This window comes from Choloepus didactylus, chromosome 7 (genome assembly GCF_015220235.1).
Source record: "Choloepus didactylus isolate mChoDid1 chromosome 7, mChoDid1.pri, whole genome shotgun sequence".
Taxonomy (NCBI): Eukaryota; Metazoa; Chordata; class Mammalia; order Pilosa; family Megalonychidae; genus Choloepus; species Choloepus didactylus.
In genome coordinates, this window is record NC_051313.1 from 25,650,554 (window position 1) to 25,673,741 (window position 23,188).

At 33.2% G+C, this 23,188-nt stretch overlaps 1 protein-coding gene across 1 annotated transcript in view; it reads left to right on the forward strand.

The window, feature by feature from the left end:
* The window catches only part of LOC119540500 (triadin-like), a 151,290-nt gene that overhangs the window by 105,347 nt on the left and 22,755 nt on the right, over positions 1–23,188 (forward strand). The window contains exons 12-20 of the mRNA XM_037844621.1: positions 1,791–1,853; positions 3,137–3,163; positions 5,231–5,275; positions 7,309–7,329; positions 10,961–10,987; positions 11,688–11,726; positions 12,090–12,125; positions 12,902–12,946; positions 15,259–15,279. Coding sequence (XP_037700549.1) covers positions 1,791–1,853; positions 3,137–3,163; positions 5,231–5,275; positions 7,309–7,329; positions 10,961–10,987; positions 11,688–11,726; positions 12,090–12,125; positions 12,902–12,946; positions 15,259–15,279 — 324 coding nt within the window. The remainder of the gene's footprint in view (positions 1–1,790; positions 1,854–3,136; positions 3,164–5,230; positions 5,276–7,308; positions 7,330–10,960; positions 10,988–11,687; positions 11,727–12,089; positions 12,126–12,901; positions 12,947–15,258; positions 15,280–23,188) is intronic.

The following is a 23,188-nucleotide window of genomic DNA, read 5'->3' on the forward strand; positions in this document are numbered from 1 at the left end:
TTATTATTATTTACAGAACAAGACACAGTGAAACCAGAAAAGACCATTTCTCATGATAAACCAGGTATTTTGCAGATGGCATCTGTAGTATAAAATTGTTTCTCAATATTCTAGTTTTAGCCCAAGAAGAATTCAGAGTCAAATTGAAAGTGATTTGGGATGATTGCAGTCTTATGTCATTTAGCTTCTAGAACACTTCAGTTTTAGTCATCTTTACAATGCTTTTTGTACTGAGGACTTGACCAGTCAGACTAAGTGGACAGCTGGCCATCCTTTCCCATCAGACAGTTTAGCACTAATCTAAGTATCATCTGACAACACTCAGGTGAATAGCCTCTATATTTTTTGTTTTGTTCTGTTTAGGGTAAGACATTCTTAGAAAACTTCTGATTCATATTGGCTCATTGAAGCATGATCATCTTAGTCTCCAAAAATTCTAAGAATACTCAGAAAATGTCCCTTCTCCCTTCTTCTGCCTTCCTTCTTTCCTCCATCTTCACATTCCTTCCTTTTGTATTTATTCCTAGTCTTGCGTTTTGGAGAGTCTGTATGCTCTGTTTTTGAAGAGAGATACAGAACTTACCAATTATTAATTAGTTTTTATGTAACAAGGTAATGGAATATGAATTTAATATTAAAGTTGCCCCAAACCTCAGTTATTTCATAGAATATTGCCTTTTTTTCCAGACTGAATTGTTTACCCAATTTTGTGAATATGGGTAGACCAGAATCATAAAATAGTAAGACCCATGCTTTCCCTAAACACGTCTTAGGAAATCTTTAGCATGTATATATTTTTAAATTATACTTTAGAAAATCTGTTTACAGGAGTTTTGAATCAGTTTGATTTGAAGGTTTCATGTCATTCCCATAATCCTAGGCTTTAAAAAACACAAGACACCAAAAACAAACTACAGAAAGAAAGAAAGAATGGGTGCAGAGTGGAGAGGAGGGAATTGCTATCTATACTGACATAAGCAAAACCATAGCAACTTTTAGATCCTCCTGATTTAATTTGTAATGTAACCCTATTATTTTCTTCACTGACCTAAATGAATGCCATTTTGAGGTGAAATACACAGAAAGTGTTTAATCTCTGAGGGTCTAACTAATGCTTAGTCCTCTAGTCACACCTCGCCTTTACTTCAGTTATAACATTCACTCCTTTTAGATTTTCTGTTTCCCAGTGACACTTTCTGATTAGTATATTTGACTGACTGACTTATTGCTGAATACTTGACAAGTTTAATTTTGTAACAGGATCATTGTAATAAGCTCTTAACTTGGATTCAGATCTATTTGACTATGTCTGTAAAAGCATGAGAGACAGAAGGCATCCTGAAAATATACTACCCTTGCCCTCCCCCTGAACTGCAGCATAAAAAACTTTGAATTCCAGTCTAATCCTGGATTCCCATGGAGGTACCTGCACCTTCCTTCCCTAATTCAATAATGAAGATTGGGTATAACTTTTATAAAACAATACTTCTAGGTAGAAACAGCAAAATACAGTACAGTGAAGGCAAGGGCCAGGAATTGTATTGGCAAGTTAGGGGACAATTTGAATTAGGAAAACCCTGAGAAGATGGCTACAAAAGATGATATATGCTGGACAATTTGTCTTTGCATTCTCATCCAATTTAGATATTAGATACTACTTGCCCTTTTATGAAGACAATAGCTAAGTTTTTTCTGCATTGGTGTTATTTCAAAAAGAATAAAAAATATAAAGGTTGAAATATGTCACTGTTTTATACTGATGCATTCAAATTTCCTATTTGTGTTAACAGTTTTTCCTATCACAGAAGAAAAAGTTGTCAAGCAGGTAAAAGATGCTGCAATTGAAAAAACAGGTAAATTGAGATGTAATTCATGGTTTTCTTCTATTTATACATTTTATGCTTGCTGGATACACATACACATACACATCTCTCTATATATATTTATAGTATTATGTATGTACACACACATACATATAAAATATCTTTACTGAAGCATGTAGACTATTAGCGCCATAAATTTTGATTCTAAATTCTAAATTAGTAAATAACTAAAGATTATACTCAATACTAAATTAACTGTGGAAACTAGAATGATATATCTTTATTTTTTTAATGTAACTAACCTAAACTTATGTATAATTCATGAGGAAAGTCCTGTCGTGGATTCCTTATCATGTACTCAACAGTGTTTCATCTTATTTTTAAAACAAATTTCCACAAATCCTAAAAGCACAAAAATTGGAAACATTCCACTATTTCAAATTAGCTGGAATAATTTCCATTCGTAAAAGCACCACACAGAGTCACGTGGTTATATGACATTTTAAAACTTTAAGGACTCAAACAATATTCAAATAAAATAGTCCATCTTTCATTATGTCATGTGAAAAAAAAATAGCATACACATGCTCTTGCAATTCTGGAGGTTTTTTCCTTTTGTAATGGGAAATAGAAGTTCTGAGTGTTTAACTCAACTAGCGTCTTAAGGCACAAAAGCCCTACATACCTTGTTCATTCATAGACTCACATCTCTTACCACTGCTCATTCCAAAGGAAAAAGATCATGAGGTAATTTCTTTCTTTTAACAGAAATAGTTATGGCAATAGGAATTTAAATGCAGTTGTTTCTTGGAGGAAAATAAAATAGAAAACAAGAGCAAACTATTTATAAAAAATACAGACTATTATTTTCTGAAAAAGAAATATCATGAGGCCATTTTCACATTCCCTCATATGACCATTGTACTCTATTCCAACCAATGCTTAATCTCATTGTTTAAATAAATGTTCCTGTCATTTGAAACCTAAAGTGTTTATTTGCCCCCTTCCCAAGTATCTCATTTAGTTATATGTATGTATGCAGAACTTAGTCCAATGTATTTGTACCCCAAGCATATAGATTGTTTTGCACTGTATTATAAATTGTACATGCATTTCTTGTGCCTTATCTATCAGGTTTTCAGTAAAGAATATGACTAATTATTAGCTGACAATGAAATTATAGTTCTCAGAGAGAATAGGCTAACCTTAAGCTGAAAGACGATAAAATAAAAAAAAAAAGAGTTGATACAAATGCTGATGGGTTATTTTCTCATATTTTTTTACGCATCAATGTAACATTTACTTTCCTCCAGTCTCCACAGTCAAGCCCAAACCAGCAAGTAAGACATGAAGAGAACAAAATCTGTAAAGTATTGCTTGACCATTCAACTTTAACTATTACTTGCTTTTTAAAAAATTGTTATATTTAATGTCACCTTGGGCTAAATTACCTGTGTAATTGATAAGCTAATCTTACTGCTATGGCTTTGATTTAACATGCTTGTCTTTCACTACTAATTTATGGTTCATTATAATTATGCAGAATTTATCTCTAGAAGTTGTATCAATATCATTAGTAATAGAGAAACAAGTCCATTTACATATAAAATAACACTAATAAGAATTTAGGGTAAGTGGGCAGTCTTTAAACAAACATAATGAATGGCAAAGGAAAATGATATGCAATTGTCTCTGTTAAAACATTTGTATTATGAACCACATTTTGTTTTTATTTTGGGTTTGTTTTAAGCTGCATTAATTACACTGCAGGAAGAAATCCATAAAATTATAAACACTTTGATATTTGTCTCTTAAAATCATGGAATTTTCTCATGAATGTGGACTTTAAAGATTATGCATTGCATTCTACAGGAGAGACACAGAGATTTGAGTGGTTTGACAAAGGAATTGCCCACTGTCACACACTAGTAAATATGTCTAAAACTGTCCCAAAATTGTGAATTTTCGCCTTTAAAATGATGTAAATTTTTGAAACACAGCTTAGAGGAAGGCACAGGTGGCTGTAAGTGAAATGTCCTCTGGCCATTGTATGATAAAAGAATTCACAAGGTCCAAAGATGAATGTGGGGAAGCCAGTTAGGAGGCTATATGTTATTCAGGAGATATGGTGTAAGTATATGGAGCTTAATAAAAACATTTGCACTCTAAGACCTGTTGCATATATTTTTGAACATATATTTTATGTTCTAAAATATGGATGTTGGTATTGCTCAAGACTACATAGTTGTTAATTTATAATACTTTTGTAGTACCATTTTTATGACAGTATAATAACTTGAATATTGGATTCTTCATGTTCTTGCATTCTGCATACTTGTTTATGCAAATTAAGTTTAATGGAAGTTTTTTGAATGCTGTCAATCTTATTTTACAAATACCCAACTTAATGTATGACAACATGGGTCCTGCAGTATTCCATACTTTACTCCTGGAATATGATGTTGGGAGAAAATAATCAAAATTTTAGGGAATCTCCAAATACAGTAAGGGTGGATATCAGGTATAGCTCAGAAGTACCAACTCTTGAGATCATCAGAAAGAACTAACACCTTGCCTGCTCCAGTGATCTACAATAATTCTGAATATTTTCTAACTCCACTCAAAATATCCTACCCTACATGGATTCACTTTAAATACCAATTTTGATGAAAAAGAGAGAATCTCTCATTAAAAAATAATTATAGTAACTTTCAGAAGACAAAGAAGGATGTTAATTACATATTTTTATTCCGTTTGTTCTGTGTTCCTCCTAGACTTAATTGAGAGTCAGCTGTGATAGTTCTCACTGAAACCAGAAAGGAAAAGTGGTAGAGGAAAATGAAAATTCAAATATGTGATACTTTCTGGAATAGAGCACGCCTAGGTTAAATTTTCAATAAAAAAAACTAAATCCATCACCAAATTGCTCTGATCTAGCAAGAAGGGAACTAAAAGGAACCAGAGACAGAAAAAGGGAGGGTTAGTAAAACTCTAAAGGCAAATGTCATCTACTTAAAAATATCCCCAGGGAATGATTTGATCTTCAGCAAAGAAAAAAGGAAAAAGAAAAAAGAAAAAAAAAAACAACAACAACTCTTGCTCTTGTCTTTGTCTTTTCTCCACCCTCTTCTTTGTGTACCACTTGGCCTCAAGAGAGCTAGGACCCTAGTACTCTCTTTCAGCTACAGGAGAGGAGACAGCCTTTTATAAGGTTTTCTGAGAATGAACCTGGCCATGTTTTAACATGTTTCTATGGCAATATGTTTTATGTGTTCCATGTTAAGTGCAAATGACTTTGGGGGCGTGTCTCCTGGGTAAACTGAGGATTGTCTGTGCATACACAAATAAGAAATGCTTGCCACACAAGGAACCCACAGATTGTGAGTTAACTTTGATTTATTTTCTAGAAAAAGCTGAACATCAAGAAAAAGAACTCCCAACTCTAAAAACAGGTATTTTTGCACTTTTCATTTTTTTTCTGCCTTTTAACTATTTTTATGAAATTTAAAAATTAAAGCAAAGTATGTAAGTGCTTTTCATGCTGTTTTCTGGTAATGTTTGGTTTTGTAACATAATTTTGTTGATCTGACATAAAAGCTATGGCATTGATTCCAGTAAAACATGTGACTAAATAACATAACCACTATTTTTGGTTTACTAAACATGCTTGTTCTAGTTTGCTAATGCCAGAATGCAAAACACCAGAAATGGATTGGCTTTTATAAAGGGGGTTTATTTGGTTACAAAATTACAGTCTTAAGGCCATCAAGTGTCCAAGGTAACACATCAAAAATCGGGTACCTTCACTGGAGGATGGCCAATGGTGTCCGGAAAACCTCTGTTAGCTGGGAAGGCACATGGCTGGCGTCTGCTCCAAGTTCTGGTTTCAAAATGGCTTTCTCCCAGGGCATTCCTCTCTAGGCTGCACTTCCTCAAAAATGTCACTCTTAGTTGCTCTTGGGGTGTTTTTCCTCTCTTAGCTTCTCTGGAGCAAAAGTCTGCTTTCAATGGCCGTCTTCAAACTGTCTCTCATCTGCAGCTCCTCTCCCAGTTCCTGTGCATTCTTCAGTGTCCCTCTTGGATGTACGAATCTCGCTCCTTCTGTCTGAGCTTATATAATGCCCCAGTAAACTCATGAAGGACCATGCTGAATGGGCGGGGCCACACCTTCACAGAAATTATCCAGAGTCATCACCCACAGTTGGGTGGGGCACATTTCCATGGAAACAGCCTAATCCAAACGTTCCAACTTAATCCCCACTAATATGTCTGCCCCACAAGATTGCATCAAAGAACATGATTTTTTCTGGGGGACATAATACATTCAGACTGGCACAATGCTATTATAATACAGTAATATTAACAGAATAGTATTTGTTTTCATGATTCATAAGGCCCTTCCAAAACACTAAGCATTTCATTGTTGTCAATATTAACATCATTGATCTTAGTGATGAAGCTGATTTTTGGTTGATAAGAATTTTAATATAACCTATTAAATTTCACATATTAATTTCACTACAAACTAATCCTGAATTTCAACTTGATTTCTTCTCTTAAAATCGAAGTTACACCATTCTATAATAGTTAGATTAATTCTTTGAAAATTGTTTTTCAGTATTCTAAATATGTAATCCTTCACATTGTTCAAAAACCAAGCCATATAGAAGGGTATATGCTCTGAAAGTATCTCTCTCACTCCTGTTCTCTATTCAACCAGTTCCCATTTTCAAAATATCCAATAATATACAATGGGTAATCACTGTTATTTCTTAATGTATCACTATAGCAAATATATGTAAATAAAAAATATATATCCCATTTTTGTTTTTTCTAGCACACATCATGACACACAGTACATAGCCCTGCCCTTGATTTTTCTGTTTAAGAATATATCTTAGAGAATTTTTTTCGTATCAGCATATAGTTTCCTTATTAATACTTTTCTACTGTATAGTGGTATACAGTTTATAAAATCAGTCTCCAACTGATATCTACCTAAGTGGTTTAACAAGCTTCTAAAAAGGTAAATGTATCTACCTGTTTAGATTGGGAATTTATCTATGAAGTGAAATTCCTTAAAGTAGATTGTGTATGTGTGTGAAAAGGCATAGTCAATGCAATTTTTGTAGGTATTACTAATCACTCTCTATAAAACTTGTATCAGTTTATATTCCCTAATTTTAGATGATTCAAATCTCTTACAATCATGTGCCTTTCAGAAACAGTATGGAGTTCAGATTATTGTGAACATGCATACCACATCAAATCAGAAATTAAGAAGAATCTGTACTTTCTAGCTTTACAATTTGTTCATTGGGGAACTCATTGGGAGATGACTTAAAAATTACTGAAAATAATTTGCCTATTGTTCATTTTAATATACATTTAGCTTTCTAGAAAAACCAGACATGGGAAATTTAAAAGGCTAATATTTTACCTATAGAAAGGAAAGTATCACTCATTTTCTTTCCTTTTCTTTTAGACAAATTGAAGCAAACTACAAGTAAGTTCACCACTTTAGAATTTTTAGAATATACTCTTTAATTGTTTTAACTTTATAATTTCTCTGAATTGTACATGCAGTAGCAAAACATATGCTGTTTATAAATGCAATAGCCATTATGCTAGGACCTACATAGGTGATTATGATTGACAAAGAACTTGCTCGAAAGTATTGCATCCATTAATCATTGAATATTAATTTATTGAACACCTATTAGATATATTACACTGTACCAGGATATGTGAGGTGATGCCTTAAATATTTTCTGTTGCCATATGTGTATAGTTAACACATTTACCATGATAACTAATATCTGTGTGTGCCAAATAAAAGTGCCTCTTTCTTTTCAGTTGTTTATTAGGATGTATTCAACAAACACAGAATGAAGATCTTTCTCATAGTCACAGGGTGGAGTAAGAAAAATTCAGAGCACATAATACCTGCTCTCAATTACCGAATTTTAACATATAAACAGCTTTTTATTTTCTTATTTTTTCAAAGCCTGGAGGTAGATTGTTTTTAGTAATTCAGAATCATTATTTCATTTTATTTGATGGCTCAAGCAATAATAAAAATGCAGAAGTGAGCAATGAAATTGTTTATATAATGCTGTTAAAATGTGACCCAGAAATTACCCTGGGGAGAAATATGTGCATTTCAGTCAAGAGTGCATCCAGAAGTTATATCTAAAGTTTTAAAATGTTATGGACTAAGCTGTTTCTTTAACAGTGTTATGACAGATTCTTTAAAAATGCAGCTACAGTTTTCTTCTGAATAGAGTAATGCCATTGTTAAAACACTAAATGTTTATCATGGTTTGGAGAAAATCCCTAGTAAATTTACTTTGTAGTATTGCTACCAAAATGAGGAATATTATTCAAAACTAGAATGCTAATTCCAAATATCAGCATAAAATAATTTGCAAATCCTGTTTTTATCATGGTTTGGAGAAAATCCCTAGTAAATTTACTTTGTAGTTTTGCTACCAAAATGAGGAATATTATTCAAAACTAGAATGCTAATTCCAAATATCAGCATAAAATAATTTGCAAATCCTGTTTTTATCATGGTATGGAGAAAATCCCTAGTAAATTTACTTTGTAGTATTGCTACCAAAATGAGGAATATATTCAAAACTAGAATGCTAATTCCAAATATCAGCATAAAATAATTTGCAAATCCTGTTTTGTTTTGGGAATATTATTCCTTTTTACCACCTTCACTATCATGGAATATTTTAATCAATTTAATTTGAATTTTGAAAATAGATTCCAAAAATTTATATAAGACTGTTAAATGTATCAAGTTTATAGAAAGCATTGATATGTTAAGCAATATATTTATTTTATTTTCAGAAAAGTATTGTTTTCTGCAAACATTATCATTTGAACTGATCTATAAAGGAAAATATGTTTTAAAAACTTGTAATTAGAGTTCCCTTGAAATTCCATATGAATTTGAAGATCAGATTTTCCATTTCTGAAAAAAGAGCTGGAATTTTTGATGGGTATTGCGTTGTATATCCAAAACAATCTTGAAAAATAAGAACCAAGTTGAAAGACTCACAATTTTGATTTCAAAATTAGTTACAAAGCTACAGTAATTAAAACTATGAGGTAATGACATTAAATAGACATATATTCAATGGAATACAATTGAGAAGTCCAGAGATAAAACCTCACATCTATGGATAGTTGATTTTGGACAATAGTGCTAAGTCCATTCATTCAATGGGGAAAGAATAGTGTCTTCAACAAATGGTGCAGGGACAACTGGAAATCCACATGCAAAAGAATGAATTTGGACCTCTCACCACATGAAAAAAATAAATAAATTCAAAATGGATCAACAACCTAAATATAAGAACTAATACCATAAAACTCTTACAGGAAAACAGTGACGTATCATCAGGACCATCTAGTAGGCAATGGAATTTTAGATTTTACAGAAAAGACACAAACAACAAAAGAAAAAAAATAGATAACAGGGACTTTATTAAAAGTAAAAACTTTTGTGCATCAAAAGGACATTATTGAGAAAGTGAAAAGGCAACCTTCAGAATAAGTGAAAATATTTGGAAACCATGTATCTGATAAGGGTTTAATATACAGAATATATAAAGAACTCCTTCAACTCACAACAAAAGACAAACAACCTATTAAAAAAAAAATGGGCCAAGGATTTGAAGGATTTGATAGACACTTCTCCAAAGACGTTCAAGACGACAATAGGTACATGAAACATCTTTAACATCATTAGCCATTGAAGAAATGCATATTAAAACTACAATGAGATACCACTTCAAAACCACTAGGATGGCTTTCATTAAAATAACATAAAATAACAAATGTTGGCAAGGATGTGGAGAAATAGGTACCCTCAAACATTGTTGGTGGGAATGTAAAATGGTGCAGTGACTGTAGAAAACATTGGCCATACCACAAAAAGTTAAACACAGATTTACCATACAACCTGGCAGCTCTACTATTAGATTTGAAATCAGGGACTCAAACAAATATTTGCACACCAATTCTTATCACAGCATTATTCACAACAGCCAGAAGGTGGAAATAACCCAAGTGTTCACTAACAGATGAATGGATTTAAAAATGTGGTCCATGCAATAGAATATTATTCAGCTGTAAAAAGCAGTGAAATGCTGGGACATGCTACTGCATGGATGAAACTTGAAGATGTCATGTTGAGTGAAAAAACCCAATACAAAAAAAGGCAAATATTGTATGATTTCTTTTATATGGAATACTAAAAATAAGCAAATTCAGAGGGACAGAAAGTAGAATAGTGTTTACCAAGGGTGAGGATAAAGGAAAATGGGGACTTTTTGCTAAATAAGTGTAAGTTTTGGTTTGGAATTAGGTAAATAGTCTGGAAATAGTGATGAAAGTTACAAAGTATTGTCAATATACTTAATATCAAAGAATTGTCCACTTGAAATTTTAAAAATTATTTTTATGTCTATTTTACCACAATTAAAAATTAATATTTTTTAAACTTGCCAGATTTTATTTAAAAAATTTATTGGTCTATAAATTTACTGAAAGAACAGATAGAAAGGCCAGTTCTGCATTATCACAAGCTGAGAATAAATGTAATTTTATGTCTTGTCTCTCTTACCAGACTGTAGTAGCCATGCGTTGAGTTTGATTCCATGATATCTTTTAACCTCTTCCCCACCACTCTACCCCATAACACTTAATAGAACATCTTATATATGTAGTTACTTTAATAAAAATTCACTGAATAAATGCATGCGGACATCCATGAAGATCAAGTTAAAAGTTCATGTAAGGGAGATTTATGAGTAAATTTGTAATTAAGAGGACCAATCAAAGGAGTTAAAATTGATTACTTCCACCATACTCGAATAAACGGTTTTAAATTAGTGTGTAGAGTGGTTTTATTTAAAGATGTCTAGTTACAGCTTTTAGAAATATTAGTTATCAGTACATTTCCTTATCATTTTTAATATATGAGTCTATAACCATTACTATTAGAATTTAATAGGAAATATCTAGAGATCAGGCTCAATTGTTTTTTTGTTGAAGTAAAAGCAACTTTTATCCTCTGTTCTAATTCTTCTTCCCTTTTTTTACTTTTATATTTTCTAAAGAAGGAACATCAGAAATGACAGAATCAGGTAAGTATTTACTTTCCCAGAGAAATTAACATAGTGACATGGGAAGAGTATGGACTCTGCAATCATTCTGGTAACCACTCAGATTCCCAGTTTCTTCTTTACAACAGACATAACTTTGATGAAAGTCTTGCTATGAAGATTAAATGAAATCACAAATCTGGTAGTTGCTCATTAAATATTGTTTCCCTTTCCTTTCTTTTCTGCAAAGTATAGACAAAATCAAATATCTCAACAAAACCCTGTTCTGAAAACCATGGGTCTCATGTTTTGCTTGGAGATATTATGTGATTCGTTCATTGTTTTCATTGGTTAATTTATTTAAGTGTCCACAATTGCCAGTTAAATCCTAGTTTGCTAAACATAACAGTTTAAAATTGAAATGTTTTTTTCCTATTGTTTTTATAACTATTCATAAGTTCATGGCCTACTCTATCCTCTTTCAAAGCATGATAAAAAGAAGGGGGGGTTGTGCTCTGTCATACAGATGACTGAATATAAGCAGCATAAGCAAACATAGCAAAAATACATGTTATCACACGTGGAATGGAGATTCTTGCCCCACATCTTAAAATGGTAGTGCTCTTGACCCTCCTCCAATCATGGAATTAAGTCAGTCTTATCTCCAACTGTTTACGTAACCAAGTCTTGAGTGAGAAAATCATGTTTTTGAAGATGATTTCTTGTTGCTTCCCCCCACCAGGGAAGAAAAAAATTGAAAAGCCTGAAAAGGAAATCAAAGGTAAAGATGACATTTTAAGACACACAGCATTATATTAGTGACAAAAATACAGGAATAAAAATACATTATTATTCAAACTGTATAATTTAAAATCATGTAGACACTGATTTTATCACACAAATAGGAAACTCAGGTAAAGCAAGAGGTGTAGGTATCACATTATTATTAGATATCTAAAGAGATTAGATGTTTAGATCCTGAAGCAAACTCTGCCTGGTATTGCTAAAAAAATTACCCCATAGAGTACTTTTCATATGACTCTTGAATTGTGAGTGTTGGCTCTTCAAAATTTTATTCCTAATCTTAGGAAAGCTTGTTAATGGATATGACATTTTACTCTGAATTGCTATTGTGTTTCTACAGGCAAAGCAGAAGTGAAACATCTTAAAGAAGAAAAAGGTAATTTTTTTAAAGACTGAAAAGACATAATGCAAAACCCTGAATTCATATTTTGAGTCAACATTTGTTTATATCAAGTGAAAATAGGGCTTTTATTAATATATGTGAGGAGTGTGGGTCTGATTACAAGAAGAAATGGGGCAAAAAATCAATGGCCTTGTAATGGTAGTGTCACAGGAGCAATGCATGGCAGGCCAAGCCATGCAAACATGGATCTATGAGTTGTTGCTATAGGTGAGTAATAAATTAGAAACTGCATCTCAGTGCTGCTTATTCTCTTAACATTGGGTTTATTTAGTTAACTACAAAATATAACACATTGATCATTGATTTTCAATCTAATTATATGTAAAATTTTTAAAAGTCTTTGATCATCAAAAAAAATTCTGTTGAATCAGGAAGAAATCATTATTAGATATATCAGAACAATTGTCAATAAAAAAATCCCATTTTGGGGTGGGGGTGGGGTAGAATTATTCTCAAATTTATTAATCACAATTGCCTGCTGTCTATGTATTTTAATTAATTTAAATACCTTTTAAACACTTCATTCATATTATATCTCTGTTTGTGTCGACAAAACAATCTCTATTGCAAACATTTATTTTAGTTAGGTGTTAATCAGATAGAGGAGAAATATTTTGAAAATCACCCCAAGAAAAGATTTATAACATATCATTTCTGCATTCTGAAAGCTTAAGGTTGAAGTGAACAAACATTTTTAAGAGAAGTTGCTTCCATAATTCATATTTTAACTCACATTTTCCTTTAAACAGTCCCAACAGGAAAAGAAAGCCTACAGTCACACAATGTGACAAAAGGTAAATTTGAACTTTCTACGTATTCTTGTCCTGGGGCTTCCAAGCAAGGGGTTTTAAAGAAAAAGGAGATTACATAAATTGCTTATAAAGACTTGTAATTGGTAGATATTTGGCGATCTCTCCAAATGTCCTTCCAGTTAGACAGTTTACTGATTTCTTTGTCATCTGGTTGGTTTATGGCATCCTGACATCCTTAGAAACGTTTTTGCTTTTGGTTTTGCACATCTTGGCAGCTTGTGATATCTGGCTGAGAGGTGCATAAGAGCAACTCCTGAAAGACTTCCCAATTCCATTTTAAATCTCTTAGCCATAGGAACTCCATTTTGTTTTTTTCTCTTTTCTCACATAAAACTATAAATGAAGGTTATAACTGAATTATGTAGTCTGGGTGACATAATTTTAGACAAATTAAATTATTTAACATGCACCTGAAATTTTAAGATCCTGAATAAACATGCCATACCCAAGTAAACAAATTTCATTTCATGCTAAATACACATACTTGCTTTTCACTGGCTTCCTCTTGAAGCTCACATTAATATTTATCCCTAAAATGGCAGGACATATTTAGACATGTAATTTGGACATATAATTATTAGTAACATTCAGGGATAAAATTTAGAATAAGAAAGAAATAATAATTTCACATTAAATTTGTGAAATGATATAGGGACACAATTTTTACACTGGAATTTTCTTCAAATTATTACTTAATGTCTTTGGAAGTAATCTGCAGAAGAATGAAAAGAGACCAATTACATAGAAAAGCAGTAGCCATATTCTTTCCCCTTATTAGTTCTTTTAATTCTTAGTACAGCCCAGTTATCACACCCAGTTCAAGGATAAGATAAGTGTTTAATGAAGGGGAGCCTAATATCTCATAATGTTTTTACTGGTAGAGACGGGATTAGCTCCAGGACTGCCTGACTCAAGAAACTATGGCCATTAACGCCATTTGGCCACATTTCACAATCCTATTACATTGTTGCAAATATAAGGGAAAGTTTTCTACTGTTAGAGCAGCCCAAAGATAAAATACATCCCACTCCTTCCCCAAGGGAGTGGGCAATAAGAGCTTTGGCTGGAAGACTCAGTAGCCAGGCTATTCAGGTATTCAGTCATTGGAATGAATTGTCCTTTCTTACTCTGTTCTGAGTCCATCATTTCTAAGGTCTTTACATTCTGAATACATAGTAAGGAAAAATAACTACATAGGAAAACATAAGACCAACCTAGAACTAGTTGAGAGTAAGCACATACTTATTCCTTCCTGCTTTCAACAGTTCATTGTATCTCGATAAATGTTTGTTTTATTCTTTCAAAATTCCCGTTTTCCTTGCCAGTGTTATTATTATCAAAGGAAAACTAATCACAGGTTAGCCTTTGTAAGGTAGTTTTAAGAATAATTTTACCTGTTTTTCAACTTTGTGTCAAGATATGATATTGTAATATCACTACAGAACAAAATTATCCCAATTGAAAATATTAAAGAAAAATCCTTTCTATTGGTGCTCACCTAATTTTTGTAAATTTTTAATTCTTAGGTTCATAACTCAAACCCCAAAAATCTCATAGCAAAATCATATGATGTAGATTCCTAAAAAAAAAAATTATATTTTGAAGCCTGGCCTTTAAATTAGATTAATATTGGTAGAGTGGAGATGTTACCAGCCTTCCTCTTTTCCAATATCTGCCATATTATCTGGAATGGCCATCACAACATATCTCTTTTGTCCTACAAACATGCAGTTTAATGGAAAAACATATTGAAGAAGAATCACTCATAAATGAATGATTGTGAAAAATCAAACTGATTTTGCATGTTTCTTTCTAAGATTTATATTTTATAATCTGAATGATAGCTGTTTTTATTCATGTTTGAAGGGAAAATAATTCTCAGTGATATATTTTAAGGAATTTGGAAACTTGGAAGCAAATATTTAATTACATAATACAAAGTAATTTTACTAAAATTCAGTATAATTATAGTTGACGCAAAACACGATTTGCAAAGATCCTCAAAAGCTGATTTTCGTAAGAGTGTTTAAAAAGCATAAAAAAGTTTTGAGACTTGCAGAGATAAATAGTTTTTTTGATAGCTCACATACTTCTTACATAAAAGAGATTAATTTAACTAAGACATTCAAAGACCCATGTTCACAGGCAATAGAAAATGTTATTTCTTCATTAACTCAAACAATAAGGAAGTCAAAAGATACTAGGTATTTTTATTATAGTTCATTGCTGTATAATTTCTTTGCATTGTATCTCAGTAAAATGAAGCTTACTTGTTTTCTTTTTTTTGTTACCAGAAAAACCTTCAAGAGTATCAAGTGAGTACTATTTGCAGTACAGCACTGATGATAATTTTGACACCCAATGTGAATTTGAAATTGAAATTCATTATGTATATATATATTTAATGGGTTCAGATATTGAGTGATTCTAAATCAAACCCTCTGACAGGAATTTGTGAACTTTTATTCTTGCTTATGTTGAAATTTTAAAATAATATTCTATCATTTGAAATGATAACCTGTAACAGAAATACCTTATCATGTTTTCCATACTGAAGATAAAAGTATTTCCATTCAAATGCATAAATCTTATCAATAATTGAAGTCAAATGAAACAGAACAATCCTGCTTTTAATCCTCCACCAGTAAAAAATTTTCCAGTAGAGCACATACAGTCAAACAATGTTTTATTTGCTGCTGTTTTCTAAAGTTCTTTAACTTGAGAAACACAGGGGAGTAATTATATAGGACACAACTTTAAATTTTCCTGTAAGTTCCTTAAATTCAGGGTAATAGCAATTTTCTTGTCCACGTTTCCAGATTAAAGATAAAATCATTCTAAATCAATGCTGTCCAACAGAAATATATGTGAACTACATATAACATTTAAAATTTTTACCAGTCATATTATTAAGAATTAGGTGACTATCTTTTTAATATGTTTAATTTAACCCAATATATAGATATTTTAATATGTAATCAAAATAGAAATTTGATAGTTTATATTTTTTATGCTAAGCCTTTGAAGTCCAGTGTGCATTTTACATTTACAGCACATTTCAGTTTATATTAGCCACATCACAATTCTCCAAAGCCCCAATTTGTTAGTGGCTATTGCTCTAGACAGAGCATTTCTAAAGATCTAGTGAGGGCTGTGGAGCAATTTGCCACAATGGTGCATTGTGAGAACACAGGTTCAGGTCTCAAAATAAACTTTAAGCAAATGATTCCTTTTTAACTTGCACAGAATAAAGAGTCCAGAAAGGGCAAGTAAGAGTCCAAAAGAGCAGGGGAAGGAGTCCCAACACAGCCTGTCCCCTGAGGAGTCCAAAAACTGCCCTGGGATGGGGTTGGTAGATGGCAGCTGTGCATGTCCCACATTGCCTCGGAGAGACAATTCTATTCTGTTTGAGTGTGGGTTTATCTGCCGTGCGGGGAGAGGGCCCTGCCTCTGAGAATTCCTGTTCTGGTAGGCATCTGGGACTGCGTGTTCCCAGTTTCCAGGTTTCGGCACTGGCTGGGTCTTTTTATTAGACTTAATATATTCCTCCAGGTTGTAGAGTAGCACATGATAGAAAAGGAGGTAGGGGTAGGGGAAGGCCTGAAGATGGCCGCTTAGTATGTATTTGTGACTTCCCCAGAGAAGAAGTTGGGGGAAGGTGAGGTCTGGGCAAGGGCTTCTTAACAGGTGCCTGTGACTTTCTCAACAAGTGCCTATTCTGTAAGCAACACTTACTGAATATTGAGGACAATACAAGAGAATCATTAAAATATGTTCATTGCCACATGTCTTATTGAAAGTTTTGACTGCAAGTAATAGTACCCCATATGAACTTGGTTCAGGAAGATAAAAAAGGAAAATTATTAAAAGGATACAAAACTGTCTTGCTGATGCAAGGGCAAAACATACAGTTGATCCTCAGAAAATGTCCAATGAAATTACCCCACTGACTCCCTCTTACCACTCGCCTACAGCCAAAGGTAGTCAGGGCAGGCTTCAAGAAGGAAGTAACTCAGAATTTTACTCTGAAGAATGGTTAGCGTTGTGATAACTGGAGAAAAAAAATAAAAATGAGAAACCAAGAAAGCACAGCACAAAAAGGCAATTAGAAGAGTTGGCTGGAATTGAGGGGAAGTATTAGAAAGAGTAGGAGGTTGAAACTATGAGGTGGAGAACATGTAGGCAAGAGGACGTTAGGCTTACTGCCACAGGAAGCTAGGGTTTATTTTATATAAGGCAATAAAAGTAAAGGAGTTGTTGGGAAGCCTAATCGCTCAGTAATCATAATGGTAGTAGTAGTAGCAGTAGCAGTAGCAGTAGCGGTAATAATAGCAATAGTGATAGTGATAGTAATAGTAGTAATAGTAATAGTACTGGCCATAGTAGTAGTAGTAGTAATAGTAACTGAAAGAGAAAGATAAGGGGAAGATAAAAATATATCTTTTCTTATTTTTATGGATCATGATGAAATAAATGTCCTGAGACATCATGGAATGAAACATTTTAATAATCTGGTTTTCTGAATATATGAAGATTATATCCTCCATAGCATATACTCTATTTAGGGCTTTAGAGTATAGGCATCAAAAAAAAAAATGCTTTAGATATTGCTCGAAGCAAGCATAGTTAAGCTACTATAAACTTTTAAAATTGGACTATTGTTCTTTCCCTGAAAGCTCCATTATGTCCATGTGTATTTTTTTTTTTTTTTTTTTTTGTCAGACTCATTTCTTTTTCAGTTATTTTGTCTTTCTCTAAAGGAGTTTCATGAAATACTTTCTACTTGGAGGACACTGCTCTCTTCCACGGACATTCTCTAGCTTCAGGGTACTGCCTGTATCTCTTTCTTCTGGAAGGCAATTAAGCCTTCTAAATCTAATAGGCCGTTTTTCCCCTTTGGTGCTGTATACAACAGAAACTGTCCTTCATTATATAATTTGTGGGAGGAGGGAGTGGCGGTGCTAATTCGTGGAAAAGGAGCACTATGAGAGAGAGGGGCTGTATATCTGAATTCATGGTGGTTCAGTCTGATTGAGAGGCCTGAAACCAACCCAGTGAATTGTATACTCAAATATGTGGGGTTTTATTAAAAGGATAGAAAAGATGTTTATAGGAATCAGCAGTGTACTAATGTCTCTCTGTTGTATCAGTGGAAGTAAGGTTGCAAAATCAGATTTCCCATGAATCACAGAGGGTTATGGTTTAATTCATGATCATATGTTTTGGGTGGATTTTGCATCTTTTCAAAAAGTGAGATTGATGATATATTTAAATCAGAACTAGAAGAGAGGAAAAAAATGAACTTTTCATTTCTAAAACATTTCTTTAAAAAATTAAAATTTAGAGAAAGATCATTATTTCTTCTCTCTATATTTTTTGTATACAAGCTAATGCTAAGAATCTAAATTTCTGTCCTACTCTACTGTTTTCTTTTCCTTGGCTACTCAAGCAAATACCATGCAAATGGGGAGACTTAAACAATGGAAATTTATTAGCTCACACTTTTGAGGCTGAAAGAAAATCCAAATCAAAGTGTTATCAAGGAAGTGCTTTCAACCTCATGACTGTGGAGTTCGGGGGCTGGCTGCTGGTGATTGCTGGTCCTCAGCTTGTCACATGGCAAGGCACATGGTGGCATCTCCTGGTCTCTCCCTTCTCTTCTGGATTCTGTTCATTTCAGCTTCTGACGGCTCCTTCTATAGCTTTTTATCTGTGTTTGAATTTCATTCCACTTATAAAGGACTCTAGTAATTGGATTAATAACCATCCTGGACCACATCTTAACTGAAATAACCTCATTAAAAGGTCCTACTTACAATAGGTTCACACCCACAGGAATAGAATAAGTTTAAAAACATGTTTTTCTGGGGTACATACAACTTTAAACCATCACACCCCACCCTCTGACCTCCAAAAAAACATGTTCTTTCCAAATACAAAATGCATTCATCCCATCATAATATCCAGAGACATTAAGTCATTTCAGAAATGATGCTAAGTACAGAGTCTCATTACAATTGGTGATGAGTGTGGTCTGTTCTGGGGCACAAGTCCTCTCTGTCTCTGGACTTATGAAACCTTGAGAACATGTTACCTGCTTCCAATATACCATGGAGGGACAGGCATAAGATAAACTTTCCCATTCCAGTAGGGAGAAATTGGAAGGAAAATAGGGGTCATGCTCCCCTAACAATTCCAAAACCCAGCAGGGCACACTCCATTAGATTTCAAGGTCTGAGAGTCATCTGTAGATTGATGCTTTATCCTCTGGGCCCGAAGGAGTGGCATCCATGCTGTCCTAGATCATTAGGGTGAAGCCTCTACCCTCTGAACATTGGAATGGTGGCCAGTCTTCCTGCAAACCTTGAGACACAGACCCCACCCTCTCCAAGCACTGTGGTAGTAGCACTCTCCCTGAACAACAGAGCAAAAAGTCCAGTATCTCCAACTGTCGGGGTACACTCACCCTTTCCACACACCTGGGTGGGCCACTCTCTTGGCTCAAGGAGATCTCTTTGGTCCAGACCTTGGCTTCCATGGTTCTGCCCTTGAAGTCATTCTTTCTTCAATATGTCCCTTTTCTGTTCCTTTCAGTCCAGGCTGGCAGCAGTTCCATTCATAGAAATTTCACAAGAAAAACTTGTCAGCTTTGCATGTAGTTCATAGGGGTTGAATCCAGACAGAAGGACTTTCCACAGAGCCTTCCAGGATAACTGCACCTCCAATCCTGACTGAAATGGCTGACTGGGTCCCTGTTCAGTTAAACTCTCAAATAGAGCCTTATTTTCTGAGGACTTGCTTTCTGGAAGCTCAGGGAGGTCCCTGAAAGAGCTGTTTCTGTCACTAGTCTCAGAGCTATCTGGATAGGCTCAGAATTTTCCAAAACATCAATTTTTGTTTCTTTGTACCCAGGAGTTCAGTTCTCAACTTATCCCTTTCCTCTGTCATTTCACTGTCAGCTGCAAGAAGAAACCAGGCTGCACTTTCCACATTTAGCTTGGAAATTTCCTGCTAAATATCCAAGTTCATCACTTTCAAGTTCTGCCTTCATCTGACATGAAAACTCAACTTCTGCCACTTTAAAATAAAAATCACCCTTCCTTCTGTTTCCAATAACACATTTATCATTTCCTTCTAAGGCCTCATCAGAAATACCTTTAGGATACATATTTCTACCAACAGTCTCTTCAAAGCTATCTAGGCTTGATCTATCAAGCACCTCATGATTCTTCTAGCCTCTACCCATTACCCGATTACAAAGCTGTTCCCACATTTTTGGTATTTGCAATAGCAGCACCCCACTCTCTTGGCACCAAAATCTGTTTCAGTTTCTTTGGCTGCTCAAGCAAATATCATGCAATGTGTCAGCTTAAGCAATGTGAATTTATTAGCTCACAATTTAAGACTAAAAGAAATTTCAAATCAAGTCATCATCAAGGTGATGCTTTCTTCCCAAAGACTCTGGTATTTTAGAGCTGGCTGCCAGCAATCCTTGGTCCTCAGCTTGTCACATGGCAAGGCACATACTGGCATCTCCTAGCCTCTCCCTTCTCTTGGGTTCCATTGATTTCAGCTTCTGGCTGCTCCCTCTATGGCTTCTTCTTTTTGCCTGAATTTTATTTCACTTATAAAAGACCCCAGCAATAGCATTAAGACCCATCCCGATTTAGAGGTGGGCCACACACACCTTAACTGAAGTAGCCTCATCCAAAGGTCCTACTTACAATGGGTTCACACCCGCAAGAATAGACTGAGTTTAAAAATATGTTTTTCTGTGGTACATACAGTTTCAGACCATCCCATCCATAGACAAAAATTATTCCAGTGGTTTTTATTCTTTTAAAATCCTTTATTAGGTAATATATTTTATATACAGTATAATGTGTGAAACATTATCTAAGGTCTAGACATTCCAAATTCTGTGGTTTCTACCTTTGGGCTCTATGCCTCCCCTCCCTTAATTCTCATCACAGGTAACTACAGCCCTCAATTTTATTTTTATGATTCTCTGAAAAACAAAAATTATCAGACGTGATTTCCTCTAAACTATACACACAAAAATTATCATATGTGATTCCCTCTAAACTATACACACACATACCGATATATATATATATATAACAATGAAAATATCAGAATACTTCCTACAATGTGCTACTTTTGTATAAAGCTAAAAAGAATATCATATATATATATATATATATATATATATATATATATATAAAAACATACATAGATTTTTTTTCTTTTCACTACCCTTTCTTCCTTTCCTATTGTATGCATTTAAGGCTATACATTTTCTTTTAAGTATACAATTTTACATACTAGTTTATATTTAATGTATAAAATACATATAAACATTTGTGTTTTATATGCATAACTATATAAATATATACAGATAAAGACTTTCAGCTTTATACAAACATAGCACATTGTAGGAAGCATTCTAAGATTTTTTTACTCATTGCCATGCTTCTCCGATTCATTGGTGTTTTTGAGTAGTTATAGTTCTTTCATTTTCATTGCTGCATAGTATATTATTCTGTGGATATACACTTTTTTAAGCTAATCTGTTGATGAATATTTGCAATGCGTCCAGTTTGTTTGAGACTTTTCTGTGTTCTTTCAAACACCTTAACAATATATGTTGAGTTTACTAATCTCTACTCTTTCTACCTTTCTACTCTCTGCATGCCAGTCTAAAAATGATCCTGTATTATTTCCATAGCATCCCACAAGGTTTTTGGAGTATTTTCATTATAATTTATTAAAATTTAGTTTCAAGTATTATTTTAATTTTCATTATAATTAATTCTTTAGAGTATATTGATATTTTAGAACTTATTTTAAAATTTCAAAACCAATGGGAATCCTAAAAATTTTCTTTGAATCTGCTTCTAGCTTAATTGTTTAGTGGTTAGAGAAAAAATGGTCTAATCTTTCAAATGCATTGTGCTCTTATATTTTGGCCTAGTATATTAATTGTCTTAGTGAATATTCCATCTATGTTTGAGAAGGATGTGCATTTTCTAATGGTTGGAAACACTGCTCTATATTTGTCCATTAAATCAAACTTAATTGGGTGTTTCAGTTAACCTGTATCTTTATTAAATTTTTTGTATTTTTGAAGTATCAATAATTGAGCAAGGTCTATTGAAATATCCTACTTTGATGGAGAATGATCAGTTTACCCCTGTAGTTCTATCAATTTTTGTTTTTTAAATTAGGAGCTATTTCATAAGTTGAATACAAGTTTACATTAATTGTATCTGTCTGATGAACTGTACATAGTGAACATTTCATAGTGAAATCTGTATATCTATTAAGGCTATTTTTTAAAGTATAGTGTGTGTGTAGGTGAAAAACACTCTCATTTTTAATTCATCTAACAATGTCTCTATATCATCATCATTTCCAAAAAGCAGTTTTGTTAGGCATGTAATCTAGGTCACCAAGTACACACTTTGAGCAATTTCAATACATTATTCTAATGTGTTGCTTTGTCTTCCATTCCTGAGGAATTCTGGATTCAGTTTGTCATTTCTTTTTTATCTTTTACCTCTGACTGTTTTAAATGTTTTCTCTTTGGTTTTGGTCTGCTAAAGTTTTCTGAAATGAAAATTTCCTTTTAATTGGGAATTGCTTCCAGGGTATGTGGATTTATTTTTTAACAGTTCTTGGGATTCATAGTTATTATTTCTTCAAATATTATCTCCTCTTTTTTCTCTATTCTTTCTTTTTGCTAATTAGGAATAAATTGAAAAGCACATTTAATTTTTTTCCTAACACCCCTTTCATTTTTTCCTTTTCATTTCTTTGTCCCTTTATACTGCATATAAGATATTTGTTAATCAATTTTGACATCCAATTCATTAATTATTTTTTGAGCTCATCTAATATGTTATTTAAGTCATCTGATGAGCTTTGATTTACAATAAATATTTTTCATTATATTGGTTATTTTTCAAATCTTCTTGGCCTTTTGCATAACCTCCTTTTGCTTGCCCTTAGTTATGAATTCATATTTTACTCCTTTAAATATTTCATACACTTTTTTTTAAATCTGAGAATTCCAGTGTCTGAATTTGTGGTATGTTATTTCTTCATACTCTCATTCACAGTAGATTTTTTCCATCTGCATTTGGTACTTTGTGAGTTTATATTTAATTCATCTTAGTATAGGGGCATCATAGGCACTCAAATTGAAAAAAAGCTTTTTTCCAA